This window comes from Cydia amplana, chromosome 22, assembly GCF_948474715.1.
Source record: "Cydia amplana chromosome 22, ilCydAmpl1.1, whole genome shotgun sequence".
NCBI lineage: Eukaryota > Metazoa > Arthropoda > Insecta > Lepidoptera > Tortricidae > Cydia > Cydia amplana.
The window spans coordinates 6,429,043-6,448,978 of NC_086090.1; the positions used below are offsets into that span (position 1 = coordinate 6,429,043).

General features: G+C 39.2%; 2 protein-coding genes across 11 annotated transcripts in view; both read left to right on the plus strand.

The window, feature by feature from the left end:
* The window catches only part of LOC134658314 (protein lethal(2)essential for life-like), a 224,229-nt gene that overhangs the window by 79,733 nt on the left and 124,560 nt on the right, over positions 1 to 19,936 (plus strand). The window lies entirely within an intron of this gene.
* Positions 1 to 19,936, plus strand: part of LOC134658292 (transmembrane and coiled-coil domains protein 2) — a 62,689-nt gene that overhangs the window by 28,043 nt on the left and 14,710 nt on the right. For 3 of the 10 annotated variants that reach the window (XM_063513906.1, XM_063513910.1, XM_063513911.1), the window contains exons 1-7: positions 3,257 to 3,403; positions 4,848 to 4,984; positions 7,470 to 7,496; positions 9,443 to 9,562; positions 10,584 to 10,744; positions 11,794 to 11,879; positions 12,761 to 12,894. In XM_063513906.1, the coding sequence (XP_063369976.1) occupies positions 3,264 to 3,403; positions 4,848 to 4,984; positions 7,470 to 7,496; positions 9,443 to 9,562; positions 10,584 to 10,744; positions 11,794 to 11,879; positions 12,761 to 12,894 (805 nt within the window). In that variant the 5' untranslated portion in view covers positions 3,257 to 3,263. The other 7 variants (XM_063513902.1, XM_063513907.1, XM_063513905.1 and 4 more) reach the window with 5 other exon arrangements.

Genomic DNA, 19,936 nt, shown 5'->3' on the forward strand with positions numbered 1-19,936 from the left:
AAACAATATAAACGCAATTTCACTGTATGTCCTAAGAAACTTCCTCTAAATGACTAAAACGTGTAGTATTTTCGTAAGTCAACGGAAAATGACACTTTTTTTCGGGACAAGTTGTGATTAAGTATGTAATTATTCCGCCCAGAATGATTCCATGTTAGGTACCTACATACACGGGTGATCTCGAAGAGGCAACGAACAATAAGTTGTTTTGCTCATTACTACCTATAGGAATCTCTAGATATTTCTGTCTAGTCCCAAATTTCATCCTGTATACAAGGCCAATTCCAGTAAATGTCACGATAAACATATGACGTGTGTGTCTCGAAGGGTTAAATAGTGTTTTTGTGTACTTGTCAGTTTGCGTTGAAATAGGTGCACTGCGAGTTTGGAGTCGCTGTCAATGAAAGGTGCCTTTTTAGGGTTCCGTAGCCAAATGGCAAAAAACGGAACCCTTATAGATTCGTCATGTCTGTCTGTCTGTCTGTCTGTCTGTCTGTCCGTCTGTCCGTCTGTCTGTCCGTCCGTATGTCACAGCCACTTTTCTCCGAAACTATAAGAACTATACTGTTGAAACTTGGTAAGTAGATGTATTCTGTGAACCGCATTAAGATTTTCACACAAAAATAGAAAAAAAAACAATAATTTTTTGGGGTTCCCCATACTTCGAACTGAAACTCAAATATTTTTTTTTCATCAAACCCATACGTGTGGGGTATCTATGGATAGGTCTTCAAAAATGATATTGAGGTTTCTAATATCATTTTTTTCTAAACTGAATAGTTTGCGCGAGAGACACTTCCAAAGTGGTAAAATGTGTGTGTCCCCCCCCCCCCCCTGTAACTTCTAAAATAAGAGAATGATAAAACTAAAAAAAAATACATCATAAATCGCCTAAATACGGAACCCTTCATGGGCGAGTCCGACTCGCACTTGGCCGCTTTTTTCACACAACGGACCGGCGAGAAATTTATGTTTGTAGTTTCTTCGATTAGTTTAATACGGTCCTTTACCAGCAATAAAGGCTTGTTAGGGTTCCGTACCCAAAGGGTAAAAACGGGACCCTATTATTAGGGTTCCGTACCCAAAGGGTAAAAACGGGACCCTATTACTAAGACTCCGCTGTCCGTCCGTCCGTCTGTCACCAGGCTGTATCTCACGAACCGTGATAGCTAGACAGTTGAAATTTTCACAGATGATGTATTTCTATTGCCGCTATAACAACAAATACTAAAAACAGAATAAAATAAAGATTTAAGTGGGGCTCCCATACAACAAACGTGATTTTTGACCGAAGTTAAGCAACGTCGGGCGCGGTCAGTACTTGGATGGGTGACCGTTTTTTTGCTTGTTTTGCTCATTTTTTGTTGATGGTGCGGAACCCTCCGTGCGCGAGTCCGACTCGCACTTGGCCGGTTTTTCACATAATGGACCGGCGAGAAATTTATGTTTGTAGTTTCTTCGATTAGTTTAGTACGGTCCTTTTTTGTTGCCTTTGTTTTTAGGGTTATTATTCAATTCAATTCCTTGCCGGCGTCTATATTTCCGAGCTCATATAACCCAGCAACCTTCAAATCAAGGGTGAACAGGCACCTTCTGGGCAGGCTCGCTCCATCGTAGGCCACGTCTTCGCCTCGGCTAGTCTGTGGCCATGAGTAAGCCCATTTATAATATTAAAAAAAATACATATATATAAACTTGACACAATGGCGTAAAGTGACAGGGCTAAATAGATAAAAAGAAGGGAGGCTTTTGCTCAACAGTGGGACACTACCTATAGCATTTTTCACGTAGCATGGATACGGTAGTGACAGCTGTTATCTCAATATATTTTTGCGTTTTCAGGTTATGAATTGTATAGAGATACCCAAGCTATGTCAAAATACTATTAAACATAAATAAAAACTTGAACCGCCGTAAAAGTATCTTAGATACATATTTCACGTGTAGTGGTATTGGATAATCGAACATATGTAATTTAATTAGCACGAAATGTTGCTACATTTCGTGTAAATTTTGATGATAAATGTGTCATAAATCCTCTATATACTCGTGAATGAGCTTTTTGCCGCCTAGCTACTGGCCCACTTGGCAACATCCCCTGTTTTTTGTGCCTACTGTATACTATACATGACGTAACTGATACGGATACAGTTTACGTAACTAATGGTAATAACTTTTACTGTCAGGATAATATAATTTTAGTTGTTCACTTCATAAAATGCCATTTATATTGTTGTAGTGATTGTCTCCCAATTTTCATAGACATTTAATCAGTAACATATATTCCTTTTTTACCGTTTATAACAGTAGAAACTGTATATCTATCCGTAACGAACAATTAGGATACAATTTATTCCGCCATAAGCCGTTATATTCACGATAAAAAGTGATGTCTAGCGTCTTTGTGTCTTGAAGCGACTGGGTATTAGTAGGTAGCTACTTATATGTATTTTAGTGAATCTGTCTGACTTCATCCTTTTATGAGTTGTAGGAATTACATTTCGTTGACTTACTTAATCAACCGTTTTCCGACACACACTGCGTCCCTGCCACTTCGAGGGTTAACTCTCATTTTCAAATGTTTTATAGTGACGGTAAATGATGTAGTTGTTTATTTAAAAAAATCCATTCTTTATCCTCCAGGAGCCATCATCGAGCTCGTCGTCTCGTCATGGCGACCGCGTCACGCACCACGTCAAGTCACACTCGCGGGACTTAGGCAGCAGCCCACTATCTCGGGACCTGGGTAGCAGTCCCGCTACCACCGGCAGCGTGTCTAGAGAGTGAGTACTACAAGTATGCAGCCATCATCAGGCTCGTCACGTCATGGCGACCGCGCCACGCACCACGTCAAGTCACACTCGCGGGACTTAGGCAGCAGCCCACTATCTCGGGACCTGGGTAGCAGTCCCGCTACCACCGGCAGCGTGTCTAGAGAGTGAGTACTACAAGCATGCAGCCATCATCAAGCTCGTCACGTCATGGCGACCGCGTCACGCACCACGTCAAGTCACACTCGTAGGACTTAGGCAGCAGCCCACTATCTCGGGACCTGGGTAGCAGTCCCGCTACCACCGGCAGCGTGTCTAGAGAGTGAGTACTACAAGTATGCAGCCATCATCAAGCTCGTCACGTCATGGCGACCGCGTCACGCACCACGTCAAGTCACACTCGCGGGACTTAGGCAGCAGCCCACTATCTCGGGACCTGGGTAGCAGTCCCGCTACCACCGGCAGCGTGTCTAGAGAGTGAGTACTACAAGCATGCAGCCATCATCAAGCTCGTCACGTCATGGCGACCGCGTCACGCACCACGTCAAGTCACACTCGCAGGACTTAGGCAGCAGCCCACTATCTCGGGACCTGGGTAGCAGTCCCGCTACCACCGGCAGCGTGTCTAGAGAGTGAGTACTATGACAAGTACACCGTCAGTCCCATCAATCCCACTAGGGCTTCCAATACCGGGATCCCGGTATTTCGGGATCCCGGGATCCCGCCTTTTTAAACGTATTTTTAATACCGGTATTTTCAAAGGCAATACCGGGATCCCGGTATTTTTAAAAATGAGGGAAATGCGCAGTATAAACCCTTTAAATCCATTATACTCGGCTGTATCAAAAAGATTACTAAACGTCAGACGCATCTAGAGTTAGACCAAGAAAAGTCTGCAACGATTTTGATAGCACGCGCAGTGCAAGTGTTATATTAAACGTCAAACTTCTATAAAAATTATGACGTACAAATAACACTTGCACTGCGTACTGCGTATGCTATCAAGCCCGCATTTTATTATTGAAACAAGATCGTTGCCTAATGCGTCAGATAAATATTTGGTGGTTGGTGGTGGATGAATCCTGAAGTTATGTGAGTGATGAATATGATGATAGTGACATTAACATTAACATAATTAGTTCTTATAATTTTATCAAAAAATAAAAAGAAAGAGCAAGGATAACTGTAATAATGGCAAACCAATTTTGACGGAAATTTGAAAAAATGTTGTCTGGTTGGTTAGGTGAACAAATTGGATAAAATTATTGCCAACCTGGAGTGTGAAATAAAATTATTGCAGATGGCGGCATTGATTGTTTATTGTTGTAATAGCTTTTAGGACATATCTGGTACTCCAGTGAGCCTAATTCCCCTTTTTAATAAAACTATATATTTTCAAGCGATTCATATCCAATACCGGGATCCCGGGATCCCGGTATTGATGAAGACAGTTTCGGTATTAATACCGGTATTGTGAGAAGTCCGGTATTTGGAAGCCCTACATCCCACCCTCCATTCATCCATCAATCTCACCAACACCACTAACCTCCATCCATCAGTCCCACCATCAGATTGCCTTTGTACATTTAGTTTATTTTGTTATGATTAAAATTTTAGCATGCGTTTTACAATTATATTGATGCTATATTTTTAATTAATTTACTGCAGAAAATATCGGTCACACTTAGCCTTCAATTACAGGAATCAAGATATAATTGGGTATATATAATATTTAAAACTTTCACGTTTTGAACACATATTAACTCACATTTATAGATTTGTTTTAATTAACATTATGTGTAGTGGGTGGTTTGAAAATGTGATGTCTACCCCAAACTATTTCATACACTTTTCGTCGGGTAGCTGCACAAATCTCTGTTTTGACATTTTGCTGGTACATCAGTTAGCCGCGACCACGACCAGTGAAACCTGTGTCGAAACGTCGGTAAATAAAGGTAATAAAATAATTTTCGCGATAGACCCGTTCTATAAATGTGAGTTAATATTTGGGTATCTAAGTTCAGCACCTGAGTTTAAACATACTTAATAAATAAAATTGTTCTATCTCTTTTCCAGCCTAGAAGATTCTCCTCAAAAGAAGATCTTAGCCGGCCTCATAGCGCCGGGCGAGTACGCGGCCGCGGTATACCACAGCCCTAATAACGCATCTTACCTTTCTTCTGCCGACGAGTACGGTTCGCCGGCGTATAGAGGTAACATATTACTATAATTATAGTCTCTAGTCTCTACTATAAATATCCGGGAGACCGAGTTTTTCTCGGAACACATATAAATAGGTACTCAAAAATGCGCGTTTTCCCAGAGATAAGACCTAGCTAGATCGATTTCTCGCACACGAAAACCCCCATATAGCAAATTTCATCGAAATCGTTGTATGTGTTATTTTTCGCTGTTTGTTCCCTATTATCAATAAATAAACACCAATTCGTGTTTTATGAAATTAATGCTTAATAATAATAGAACCGCTTTAAATTGGGATACTTTTATAACCTCTAATAAATCCTAATTAATCTGGCACTCATGAAGTCATGACGTCCGGCCGTTACGTAGGTGTTACGTTAAAATGGTAATGAATTGCCAATAACTTGCTATTTTGGTAGCGACGTGACGGCGCTACGGTTATATTTAAATTGGGGAGAAAGTTACAAAGTACACGCCTTAGTAAACACAGTATTGTTTTCACTATGCATTGTTAAATAATGACGCTTGAAGCAGGAAGTACAACTTTTCCGTCCATCGAAAAAAAAATTGGCTTTACCTAGTTTAACTATTTTATTTCAGAAGAAGAAAATGAATTAAGTAGCAAGATTTGTGCAGTCTCATGTAAATAGATACTATTATTTTTGCAATGAAGATATGTAATAGATAAGAGAACTAGTAAATATAGTCTAGCTAGAATAGCTAGTCTAAGTACAGTCTTCTACTGCGAGCAAAACTCATATTACTATTATGATTCTCTAAATTATGTACAGTAGGGCCTCGATAATCCGAACTTCAAAAAAATACCCCCTGTACGGACTGGCGAAGCGTTCGGATTATAATATGTTATAAAGAAAATAATGGTATATTCTAAAAAAAAAAACATATTTATTGAGACTCCAAAGTAAACAAAGAAATTAATCAAGAAAATACCTTAACACAAAATAATCGCGAACAAATCATTTTAAGAACTCATCGAATGTAGTCTGCCGGGTTCGATTTATTGACAGAGCAAAGGCTTTGACCCTCAAATTACGTAGCATCATTCATCAGCCCAGTCCAAACAAGTGGTCAATGCGGATATAGCTTGCGAGTAGGGAATTTCTTTGATATTAAGAGCCGAAGAATCGTCAATAAAAGACTCGTCACATCCAGATTCGTCAGTCTCTTGCGAAAGTTGGGCTATGATCTCATCGTCAGTTCAGAGAAAGGGGTCACTCGGCAGTTCGGATTAAGCGACGTTGGGATTAGCCTATGTACGGATTATCAAGGCCCTACTGTAATTAAATGTCAATAAATATAAAAGAAAGTCACAAAGAAAATCCGAACTTCAATCCTTACTATAAATCTTCACCTAGAGTAGAAAACTCTTTTCGTTATATCAAGGAAAATATAATCCAATCCAACTCAATCTGATACTTCCACATTTAAATTCAGTTAAGACACGAAGCTTTTACCAATAACCACTGCCAATTGCATTTTTCTGCAGACGCGACTATAAGTAATACATTTATTGCTTCGAGACTGAATAAACGAAACTTTATTAACTATAAAATAAGGTGCAAATTAGCAGGCACTGCATGACTAGACACGACTGCCAGACAGTTGTTTAGTTTTTCATATAAAGTTTTTGCAAGCGGGCAGCTACTGTATCGCCTCAGTCTGGTCAATGTACTTAACTATTATTATCTAGGACACAAACAAAAATCACTCTTATGGATCTTACAAACAAGGATCTAGTTTAGGTCACCGTTTGCGACAACTTTTATTTTAAGTGTCTGTATGACTCTTATACTAAGATTGCCTGAATAATGCAATGCGGTGTATCAACTCAGGACTATTCTCATACCGATCGTAAGGAAGCCTTGTCTTAAGAATGACCAATACACGTTGATCTCCAATTCCGAAATATTATTACGGATCTCGAGATCTCACTGACACTGGTTTATCTCAAGCGATCGTTTTATTAAATACGTAATAATCTTCACAAGCACGTGCTAATAGTTTATAGTTGCACGTCACGTCAGTGCACTCGTGACGTCACTTGGCAACGAGCGCGTAGCGTGAACTTGAATGGACTTGTGTAGTCCACTTAATGAATATATTAATATATATGTACATCAATAAAAATAGTCTGATAAAAATCCATAATCGGTGAATAGTGATGGTCAGTGAAATATTGAATTGATGGGAAAATATTATTTCAAATCGACACTATACTTCTATTATAAATAGTGACGATCTGACGAGTATTTAATTTTCGTCAGAATAGTTTAGTACAATTTGACACTCGATGTTATCGATCATCGAGTGTCAAATTGTACCATACATATTTGCATGATAGTGGAAGTATGACATGTTCTTCAACTTTCTATGACCAACCCACGTTCTGACTGACTGATGATTTTTTAGAACATATCTTTTGTTGTTCTTGTACGAGAATGTTGTAATCTAATAACTGTTTTATTTTCATTTCAGCAGCAGATGGTGACTACACTAACCATGGTAATTCTAAATATTATAACTTATTAAATATATTTACAATTAAATATACTCATGCTAAAAATAAAATACCTTCGTCAATTTTTTCACTCTCTGCCTAAGAATTAAAAATGTGAAACATAAATTACTAAAATAATGTTTGCTACCACAGGGAAGGAAAAAAATACATTGTAATAGGTACTTATTGATAAGCATAATTAACTACAAAAATATATACCTATAAAATAGCCAGTTTCATGTTTTAGTGTGAAAACCAGAAACGCGTTGTGATGCTAGTTCCATCAGCGCGGTGACCTTGTGAAGACGTATTTAAACGCGCTTTGCACTTTGACCCAAAGTAAAGATAAAAAATAGTGAATACTGATTTATCTAAAAAATCCTTGGGAAAAGTGCAAATTCATTAACGCTCTAAATCGCACCTTATTACGCGCGCGGAAGGTTTACATTTTAATGTTTTGTTGTCAGTGAAAGTGTATTGTAAAACATTTGATTATTTTACAAAACAAAATTAAATATGATTTTGCTGGAACTACGTCAAAGTTTGGCTAATTTATTCAAGAGTAAGTACAGAACGAAATTTTCGCGATGAATTTAAAGTATTTAAACTTTTGCATATAAACGATAAATAAATTAGCATTTAGGTAGCAGCATTCTCCCATTAAATACCCTGTCCCTTTTACTTTTTGTCTGCAAGAAAAAAATACATACTGTAAGTAGTATACTTAGTTTAAAACACTGCATAATTACGAATGGTAACATAAAAATTTATCCATTTATGCCTTTTTCTTAAAAAGTTTTGTCGAGTGATTTTTTAGTAAAAAACAAGTTTACGTAGAGATTATTGTGAAGCAAAGAGTTATTTAATAGTAGAACAAGTGAAAAGTCTAAGAAAAAGTCATACTTCGATATTGACATCTAAAGTGGACGCTACACGGCCCAGTACATTGTGTGGTAACTATGGCTGTCCAAAGATAGTGTTTGACATTCAGTTACCACAAAGCATATGGCGCCGTAACGTTTACATACGAGGGTACGATTTTTTCAGACTTAACAATAAAATTTTCTACAAGCAATATCTTTTGGTTGTAAAGTTAGATGAAAAAAATACCGAAGCTTCATAGCTAACTAGCTCAGTGGAGTTACTAATTATTTTTATTATTATAAGCCTATATAGTGTCTCAATGTTGGGAAAAGGCCTCCTCTCTCGATCTCCACTCGTCTCGGTCTTGAGCAATCTCCGGCCAATCGTTGAGATATGCGTCCAGGTCCTCCCGCCATCTAACTAAACTAACTTTTGTCAAAAATGGACGGCAAAGTCGACGTTGCCGGTTAAAAAATAGGTCGCGAAGTGCGTAGTTTATGGTCAGTCAAAAAATCCTTATTCATTGATAGTTTATTCAAGAAATAACTCTAGTTATATATGTAAGAAATCCGCAACTCAGGCTTCGTCCGGTGGCTACAAATGCAAAAGAAAAAAAAAGTCTCGATTTCGGGACTGCAATCTTGCATACAAATTCCATTAGTTAACGAGTTCCAAACTTTTTAAGACTTTAAATGGCCATATCAAATGAGGGCATAGGTCCATTAAACAGCCAAACAGATGATCAGCACTTATATTATTATAATGTTGGTACCGCGACTATTTAGGTGTCTCAAATACGTTGGCGTATTTTCAGCAGAAAAATACACTTTTTTTTAAAGGCGGCAAAGCAAATCTTTTTAATGATTTTACTTTTTTCTGTGAAAAGTAGAACTTTGCCTATGTAAAATATTTCTATTTCTTGCACCATTTTTGAGAATAGCACTATATATGACTCGGCTGGAAGGCTACTAATGCTGGCTTCGGATTCAATTAAACGGACTCCCAAGGTCGTCCATTTAAAACGAGTCCTCAGCCAGCAAGTAGCTACTTCCGAGCCTCGACAATAATGTACTATTTTTTTTTTCAGACGACAACGATGGCGCAAACACAACCGCGTCGTCGAAAGCGCAAGCCGCCATCATGCATCTACAGAGCAAGGTCGAGCGGACTAAGGAGCTGATACGGTTGGAGCAGACGATACGGGACGGTAAGACCAACTACCATACGAATACGATATACTTAGGTAGCATTTGGGCCGATTTATTTTTCATCAGATTTTGTTAAAATTTCGGGTAGATTTCCCTATTTTGTACCAGGGATGTTGCGAATATCCGCATCCGCATCCGCAACCGCGGAACTTCCGCATTATTTTCAACATCCGCATCTGCATCCGCATCCGCATAAAATCGATGCGGAGCTTATGCGGATGCGGATGTCGAACAAGTCGGTACAGGAACGTCTTAGCGGCGGCGTAAGTGCTAGGTAATTTCGTCATTACCTATAACGAAATCGTCTAGATCCAGAAAAGTCGGCCAAGTTACTGTTTATTAAATATAACGCACCTATATTCTTGCTCAAATACTAAACGTTTCGAATTTTTTTTTAATAAAAAAATACTAAAAATTTAATATTTGTCGTTTTCTAAGTACCTAATCTAGTCATCCGCATCCGCATCCGCGGATGTGAGCCTTTAAATATCCGCATCCGCATCCGCATCCGCGGATGTCAAAAAATCTGCATCCGCAACATCCCTGTTTTGTACAATAAAAGCGCAAATTAAACGTATGTCTCGAAAATATTCGTCTGAGTTACTAAAACATATGGCACTTTCAAAACTTAACGGAAAATTAGGTACATTAATTGTTTTGGGACAAGTTTTGAGTTGGTATTTGTTCCGCCCAGCTTGAGGTGCTCTTCAAACCAGCCAAATTTAATCCACATCACTCTTAAATCTGCTAAAAAACCTCTAATAATGTTGTTCATCATGAAAATGCGTTTACAGTACATATAAACTAATTTACCGTCCTAGCGCGGTAATTGGCACAATACGTGCATACATCGAAAATTTAAAGGGCCATATATGTAAAGCGTTGTACAATACACGTGCGCAAAGGTAATTCACAACTCGTGTCGATTTAACCTCCCTTCGACATTGTTTCAATTTACCGCCACTCGTTGCGAATTTCCTACTTTTCACACTTGTGTCGTAATTTACTATTTTTCCCCAGACAACGTGAACGAGTACCTGAAAGTAGCTGCCAACGCCGACAAGCAGCAACTGCCGCGCGTCAAAGCGGTATTCGAGAAGAAAAACCAAAAGTCCGCGCTCTGCATCGCGCAGCTGCAGAAAAAACTAGAAGGATACAACAAGAGGATCAAGAATTGGGAGGTGAGTATTAATCTTTTAGTAAGCCGTGAAGAATATTGTAGATTTGGCGTCGTCTCCTGGGGTACCGTGAAATAAGTATCTTGAGATTTGTCAGTCATCTACGTATTAGTGTAAGGCCTGAGTGGACGCTCGAGTTGGGCGTGCAGCGGGGCGGGGCGTGCGGCGTGCATGTTAAACAAATGCAAACGTATAGGAGCGGCCTTAGTGCACGCTGCTCACATCACGCGTCAGCCCACAGCCACGCTGCACGCCCCGCCGAGCGAGCGTCCACTCAGGCCTTACACTTAGAGATAGACAAGTTTTGACATGTGGATTTCACGACGGCCCCTGGCACGTGGAGATTGCAATGTGCTTTCTAATGGTTTCAAGAGCTAAAGACAATAGTAAGATTTTGTAGTCTCATCTCAAAATATTGCATTTATCATGCAATGTATAAAATTTTAAAAACATACATATTTTTGCATATGAATAATTACTTTGCAACTCGAAATTAGGTTTAAAAATTTCAGTTAGATGTTTATTTAAAAACAGTTCCAGTTAATTTACCTTTTGGCTCTAAACTTCACCTACAAGGCTTATGAATTACACAGCCCCTGTCACTTGTCTCTCCTCGGGAACGAAACCCTAAGGGCTCATTTAGACGGCGCGCGAACTCATATACGATTTTAGTTACATTGCGGACCATTGAGGTTACATCAATTCAGCCGATCGATCAAACTACGCAATGTAATCAAACTCGCATGCGAGTTCTCGCCCCATCTAAATGAGTCCTAATAAAGATAAAAATCGCTTTACAAAAACTAACAGCGGCATAGAAAACGCTTACAAGTTAACCCGCTTAAGACCGGTTTTCCTAGGATAGCGGTGCCGTCATATAGCGGCTGTCTCCATACTAAATAATACGGCTAAATATGGATGTCGTAGTATTTGTATGGAGACGGCCGCTATATGACGGCACCGATTTCGGAGGAAACCAAAGCTTTACTCTCTATTCTTCATGGCTACGGTAGGACTAGACACGGCAGGATAATTCTATATGATCTGAGAAGATGGTGATTTCGCAGCAACACGGCTCGAGCGGGCAGGCGCACCGGCAGCCGAGGGAGGTGCTCAGCTACATGGGGCAAGGGTTGAAGTGAGTAGATTCCTTTGAATTTATTTAGAAACAGTCTTATAAAACATTAAATTGATAATGCGAAATAAGTTTATATGAAACACAGATATGCCGTCGCATAGGTGTTTCATATAAATTTATTTATTTATATCTCACGGACAAATTACAGTTAGTAATTTTGGTTTGGTTTTGTAGTTATGGTTTTAAACCAAACGGGATAGTCTTATGTATCTTTCAGTAGGAGTAGCAGCGAAACCGCTATTATTGTTTGTCCTTGTCACAGTCTCACATTTTTTTATTCCCCACCCTAAATTTAGTGTGGATTATGGTGGGCAATAAATAAATTCGACCAATCATATAGTGTCGCATTGCGTATGTTTTGTCCCTCACGGACGCACGCGTATACCACTTCTATAGGATCCTACCATCCATACAAGGTGTTACACCAGCCACTGAAAGTGGGTAGGGTACACGTTGTGCAGGACCCCGTTATCGCGAAAACAAAAAATTGACTCCCATACATTTTGGCTGGCTGATGTTGATATCTTGTATGGGAGTGTAAATTTTTTTTTCGCGATTTCGAGGTTGGTCCCATAGTAAAAGTTGCTCAGTCTGACCTGTACAACGAGTACCCTACCCACTTTCAGTGGCTGATGTAACACCTTGTATAATGGCACAGGGCGGACACGCCATACATCAAAAATGATTTGCGTTTATATGTGTGCGCGGCACGTCTGTACACGCGTCATTGAGTTTCTGACGGAATCCTGACGGAATCTCAGTAGAGCGGCCTATCGCGGGCGAGGTAATCCGAGTCGGGGCGGGGCGGTGCGTGTCCGTTCTGTATGATAATACTATTACTTATTCTGTGATTATGGGTTAAATTAATGATATGTTCACAGGAGTGTAGGCGGCAATATCCGCGACGGCATCACGGGGCTCGGCGGCAGCGTGATGGCCGCGCCGAGGGAGTTCGCGCATCTCTTCTCTCGCTCTAACCGCTTCGGCTCCGCGGACAACATCTCGCAACTCGCCGGTCTGTATCTTCGCACCGTTACCTTATTACTATAATTGGGTAATTCGCCAATAACTGGCCACCCTAACTAAACTAAAAACCGGCCAAGTGCGAGTCGGACTCGCGTTCCAAGGGTTCCGTACATTAAGTCCGACTCATGCTTGACTGCACATTTCTAATAGGTTTTCCTGTTATCTATAGGTAAAGAACTATTTTGTGTATTTTTTTCAAAATTTTAGACCCAGTAGTTTCGGAGTTAAGGGGGGGGGGGGAATGGTCATTTTTTGCCTATTTTCTTGAATAACTGCTAAACTATTTATCCTAAAATTATAAAAAAAATATATTTGAGATTCTTACATTGAGCTCTTTCATTTGATATATAACACGATATAGTTTGAAAAACATCATTTTTAATTTTCTCATTTACCCCCCAAAAATGGCCTCAATATTTCAAATTCATTTATTCTCGTTACAGGTCCGTCTTTGGGTCACAAACTTACATATGTGTGCCAAATTTCAACTTAATTGGTCCAGTAGTTTCGGAGAAAATAAGCTGTGACAGACGGACGGACAGACAGACACACGAGTGATCCTATTAGGGTTCCGTTTTTTCCTTTTGAGGTACGGAACCCTAAAAATGAATTCTATGACTATAAACAGAAATCATTTTAGGATAAGGTGGCTAGTTATTGAAGGCTGGCCAGTTATTGAAACCTTATACTAAAATTAATTTTGTGTATAGGTGATTAGAATTCATTCTTAGTTTGGGGTGGCCGTTATTGGCCGACCTACTGGCGAATTACCCTATATCACTAAAGAAAATACGCTTAATTATATTGCTGTCCCGCTCATAATGCCGGCTGTAAATGTCACAGCAATATAATTATGCGCGTGCAATAGATATAGCAACAGGCGGGTCAATGTACAGTCGCCGTCAGATATATCGGAGCGGCTAATGTGCTCTCAAATATCTGAACACGCCTCTATTGTCAGGGCGTCAGAGTGCGTGTTCAGATATTGTGAACACCTTGGCCGCCCCGATATATCTGATGGCGACTGTACGAAAATCCTTGTAGTAAGCGTCTTTTCTTTAACCTTTTTACCATCAAGAATGTCAGAACTTGTTAAAAATTTATGAAGGCAAGGCGGCAAAAAGGCATGCTATACCTACTTTATTGTACTAGTAATTATGCAGTGTTGCATAATATCGTCCTCTAATAAGCAGTAACAATAGTCACAGTACACTAAGAACAGTAGTGAATCTAAGGCCGCTCGGCAAGTTATTTACCTACTCTTGCGTTGGCGCTTAGGGTTGACACTTTTATTTTTAGTTAAATATTATTTGCGTATTATGAGTAGTGTGATAGGCAGATGCGCGTATCTACACGTAGCCAGGGGCGTATTTACCCTAGGGCCAAGGGGGCCATGGCCCGGGGCGGCAGACCGCGGGGGGCGGCGAAACCGCCTCCTCGCGGCTTTTTCTGGGCGCCTTTTATAATCAAACTTAGCTATATTTTTTATTATATTTTAATTGACATTTAAATTAATAAACAAACGAACGCATCAAACCCCACCAATTGCTTAAAATATCTACCAACAAGTACCTAAATTAAGCAACATTTTCGTTCAAGAAGTATTAGTACGGCGCATGTAGGGCGTGATCACCGCCTACGAAAATAAAATGAGCTTGAGGCAACTAAGCTTACTCATAAAAAATAAGGGCCTTAAAGAAGCATTCCCATATGTAGAAATTGCATTGCGCATTTTTCTTTGAACCGCAGTGACTAATTACAGTGCAGAACGATCATTTTCTGCACTCAAAAGAATAAAAAAATTATCTACGCTCCAGGGCCCGGCCACATGTCAGCGGTGCGACGTGCGACGCCGCCGCCGCCGCGCGGCGTCGCCCGCCGCACGCAAAACTTTGCGGTGCCGAGCGGCGTGCGGCGACGCGTGCGATGCCGCGCTGCATAGTAAAATATAAAATTCGACTACCAGTTGTTTGATCAGACATGGATCCCTTCATAGCGATAGCGGTTCGCCAAAAAACGCTGCAAATGGTGTTAAAGGTATGAAAATCGGTACGATTGATCTTTAGGACATTTGAAACAATTTGACCCGAAGGACCAACAAATAAAAAAAAGCGGCCAAGTGCGAGTCGGACTCGCCCATGAAGGGTTCCGTATTTAGGCGATTTATGACGTATTAAAAAAAACTACTTGCTAGATCTCGTTCAAACCAATTTTCGGTGGAAGTTTACATGGTAATGTACATCATATATTTTTTTTAGTTTTATCATTCTCTTATTTTAGAAGTTAGGGGGGGGGGGGGGGACACATTTTACCACTTTGGAAGTGTCTCTCGCGCAAACTATTCAGTTTAGAAAAAAATGATATTAGGAACCTCAATATCATTTTTGAAGACCTATCCATAGATACCCCACACGTATGGGTTTGATGAAAAAAAAAATTTTGAGTTTCAGTTCGAAGTATGGGGAACCCCAAAAATTAATTGTTTTTTTTTCTATTTTTGTGTGAAAATCTTAATGCGGTTCACAGAATACATCTACTTACCAAGTTTCAACAGTATAGTTTCGGAGAAAAGTGGCTGTGACATACGGACGGACAGACAGACGGACAGACAGACGGACAGACAGACAGACATGACGAATCTATAAGGGTTCCGTTTTTTGCCATTTGGCTACGGAACCCTAAAAACGAGAGGATTTATGACGTCATCTTTTTTTGTATAGAATAAAAAAAAATTGTTTAGAAACCTATCGTGTGTGGTATTACACGAAAGGTCTTTCTGAGCCGATTCCAAAAATATATCACATCATTACATTTGAGTACATATATTTTTTTTAATTATAATAAAACTAATTTTCAAGACATACCAAGTTTGAGCTTCTCCAGATACAATACCGTTAAAATTGTTTTGTAAAATATACCTCAAATTATACCTAATATCCACATGTCTAATCCTAATAAAGCAATTTTGAAAATATTTACATTTAGTTTTTTTTTTAAATTTTTAAATATCCTCATATTAGGTATAATTTGAGGTATATTTTACAAAAAAATATTGAATGGTATTGTATCTGGAGAAGCCCAAACTTATTGGTATGTTTTGAAAATTATTTTTATTATAATAAAAAAAAATGACTGAAGTGTAATGATATGATATATTTTTAGAATCGGCTCAGAAAGCCCTTTCGATTAATAGCACACACGATAGGTTTCTAAACATTTTTTTTAAATTCCATACAAAAAATAGTTGACGTCCTTATCTCGTTTTTTTATTTGTTGGTGCTTCGGGTCAAATTGTTTCAAATGTCCTAAAGATCAATCGTACCGATTTTCATACATTTAACATCATTTGCAGCATTTTACTGAATTTCTCGGTGTACTGCCAGCGCTATCAAACGTGTTCTGCTCTTGCTGCTGTTAAGAAGGCGAAGAAATAAAAAAACAATTGAAAAGAAAAAATTGGGTGAACCCATATCTTCGTATAATGAATGAAGATGGAAATCGTTTCAAAAGAAAATACGAGGCGTTGAAGATGACTGAAAATAAATTTTATAACTAGATATTTTCGAATGTCTGTGCCGTGTTTTGAAGAACTTTTAAGCAAAATATCACCTCGACAACAGCAAGAGCAGAACACGTGTGAAGGGATTCATGTCTGATCAAACAACTGGTACCTAGTCGAATTTTTATTCTTTACTATGCAGCGCGGCATCGCACGTGGCGACGCACGCCGCTCGGCGGCACCGTGGCGCCGCCGGGCGGCACCGCTAAATTTTGCGGTGCGGCGGGCGACGCCGCAGAGCGGTTTGCGGCGCCGCTGATGTCGCACCGCTGACATGTGGCCGGGCCCATCAGCGAAGAGCGCCTGAATAGCTTAGCTCTTCTTAATATAGAAGCTGAGCTGACAAACGTTTTAAATTACGACAGCGTCATTGATGATTTCATCAACCAATTTGTACATAGGAAAACAATGTAAATGCCTATGTGAGTAAATGTTTAGTTTTTTTTTATTTCACACCCCAAAGGTACTTGTTGCAGGTTTTTTCCTAAATAAAATACTTTATCGTCACTGATGAAGGGGGGCGGCAAATCAAAATGGCCCGGGGCGCCAAATTTGTAAATACGCCTCTGCACGTAGCTCACGTAGTACACGTAAACCACGTAGTGGATGCTAAGCGAATTAATAAACAGATAAAACACCTCTCCATCCGATAAGGGATTTCCTCTTCAAGACACGTAGTTTAACAATATATATAGTTGATTATTAGAATTACTAGGGAGATTGGTGGTGACTTGTATAGTGACAGGATATAAACTATAACACAGTACCTGAGTTTGGTGTCTACTCCCCTCCCGGCACTCTGCCTATTTCAGTAGCACTAGGTTTTTATTGATATAATATAATGAAATGTTCTATCAATTCATAAATGAGGTTAAATTAAGGCCGGTAAGAGCAGGCAAATGCGAGCGTACTCGAATGCGCGCGATCACAGTCGCGGTACGGCCCACACTGCCGCCACCGTATTCCCCCGTATATTATGCGAATGTGTGCGTGGCAGCGCGTGCGTACACGGCGCCCGGCGCGCACGCACACATTCAAGCCGGCAGCGGCACATTTCTATGAAGATTCACTACTGTTCTTGTACTGTGCAATAGTTAACGAAATATAATATATTTTCTTCTAAATTTAGTATTCCGCTTATAATCATTGGTCTATCTATGTTGAATCTTTACGTATTGAGAATAAAGTTGCTTTCGCTAAACACCAAAAAGCCTTGATAGCTTACAGGCTTAATGTTATTATACTAGCTATAAAGTTCAAAACTTCAAAAGCTTGTCATTGTAGTATGTTGTCACGGTAATACGGTGGCAAAGTACTGAAGCGCGCGGTGGTTTTATGCCATAAACGCAGCGTTGAACGTATGCGTCAACGGGAGGTAGGAAAACCGGCCAAGTGCGAGTCGGACTCGCGCATGGAGGGTTCCGCACTATCAACAAAAAATAGAGTAAAAAAAATCGTGTTTGTTGTATGGGAGCAGCCCCCCTTACATATTTATTTTATTTTATTTTTAGTATATATTTATCTAATACCTTTAAACGAGCAATTCTTGTTATACCTTTAAACGAGCAATTCTTGTTTATTTATTTATTTATTTATATGTATATATATTTCGGGGATCTGGGAAACGGCTCTAACGATTTTGATGAAATTTGCTATATGGGGGTTTTGAGGGGCGACAAATCGATCTAGCTAGGTCTTATCTCTGGGAAAACGCGCATTTTTGAGTTTTTGTATGTTTTCCGAGCAAAGCTCGGTCGCCCAGATATTTTGTTGTTATAGCGGCAACAGAGATACATAATTTGTAAAAATTTCAACTGTCTAAAAACTTTCAACTTTTAGCTATCGCAGTTCATGAGATACAGCCTGGTGACAAACGGACGGACGGACGGACGGACGGACGGACGGACGGACGGACAGCGGAGTCTTAGTAATAGGGTCCCGTTTTTTACCCTTTGGGTATGGAACCCTAACAATGCGCTTACCGCGTAAAACAATGTAGAGTTATTCGATTATCGGATGTAAAACGCGTCTGCAGCAAACGCATTGTATTTATAGAATAAAACAAACGCGCGCTTCAGGCCGCGTTTTCACTATATTGTATGTAACGACAGATAGTCGTCACTCGTCAGTAAATATTCAAGCTACGATAGGACCACTCCCGTTCTATATGTGAACACCACAATTTAAATGTACAGGCCACAACGAACGACAATCTGTCGTTACGACATAGTGGGAACGCATCCCAAAATAATACAAACATTGATTGTCAGTATTTGCTTTACGTGTCTATTTTACTCTACAATACATAACATTTACAACATATTATACGTAAGCGAGTTATATGATATATATTATTTTATAACGTATTGTATGTATTTTTGTCGCAGAAAACACAGGTCCCTGTAAGTATCCCCTGTGGAGAAACTATCATGCTTCCCTTATCATCATACACATTTTATTGGATGGTGTTTTCAGAGTAATAACCAATATTTTTTTATAACTTAGGGGCTGTTCATAATTTTTACCCCCTCCCCATAAAATCATCCAAAAATCATGCTTCGACTGACCCCGTTTCCTCCTACGTCATGCTACCATCATCCGATGTCGAGACCCCCCTAATTTGAAATGACGTAATTTATGAATACTATGAATAGCCCCTTAGCAACAAGTAGCACAATACAAGAATATAGATGGCTAGAGGTATTAATTATCAAATAACTCTTGAGCTAAAAATAATTCATTGTTCGGAATTATTCTTCTTAATCTTGGTTTAGGTATTAATTACTACACATTTTGGTGTCTATAAATAGCCCTAAAGAAACCTTTTATCTAGGGCATATGGGCCAAATTACTACATTCTGCTTAACACCATCCACGCATATAGAACATTTTAGAAACAGATGCATATTATATAACATAACATCTTGTAACATATCACAACCCTTTTTACAATAGTAGTAACATGCATTTACAAATCACATCTCTGTCTTCGTATGTTTACAATTCTATTGTAGGTTATTTTTGTGTTAAAACATCATTCCACTGATTCAACAAAAACCTTCTATTATTTTTACAAAAAATAAATTAGCAAATCAACACAAGTACGGCTACCATCAGTTTGGCACTGACATAAACGCCGTCGAGAATGTAATTTACTTTCTATACATCTCGCTCGTACTCGCATATTAGTGCAAACGAGATGTATAGAAAGTAAATTACGTTCTCGATAGCGTAAATGTCAGTTTTGACACTGTCAGTGACTCATGGTACGGGCTCTAAACTGTAGGTCAAGACTCACGGAAGTTATGAGAACATCTTACCAAATCTTTTGTTTAAAGTTATTTATTTTTAAGCTGTTATATGCTATGGAGCTATGTATTAATTTCATAGAAATATAATGATTTTTTTGCGATAGTTTAAGTCTAACCCAATTTAATTAAAAAACGGTCGGTTTAATCTGATGACGAAAAAC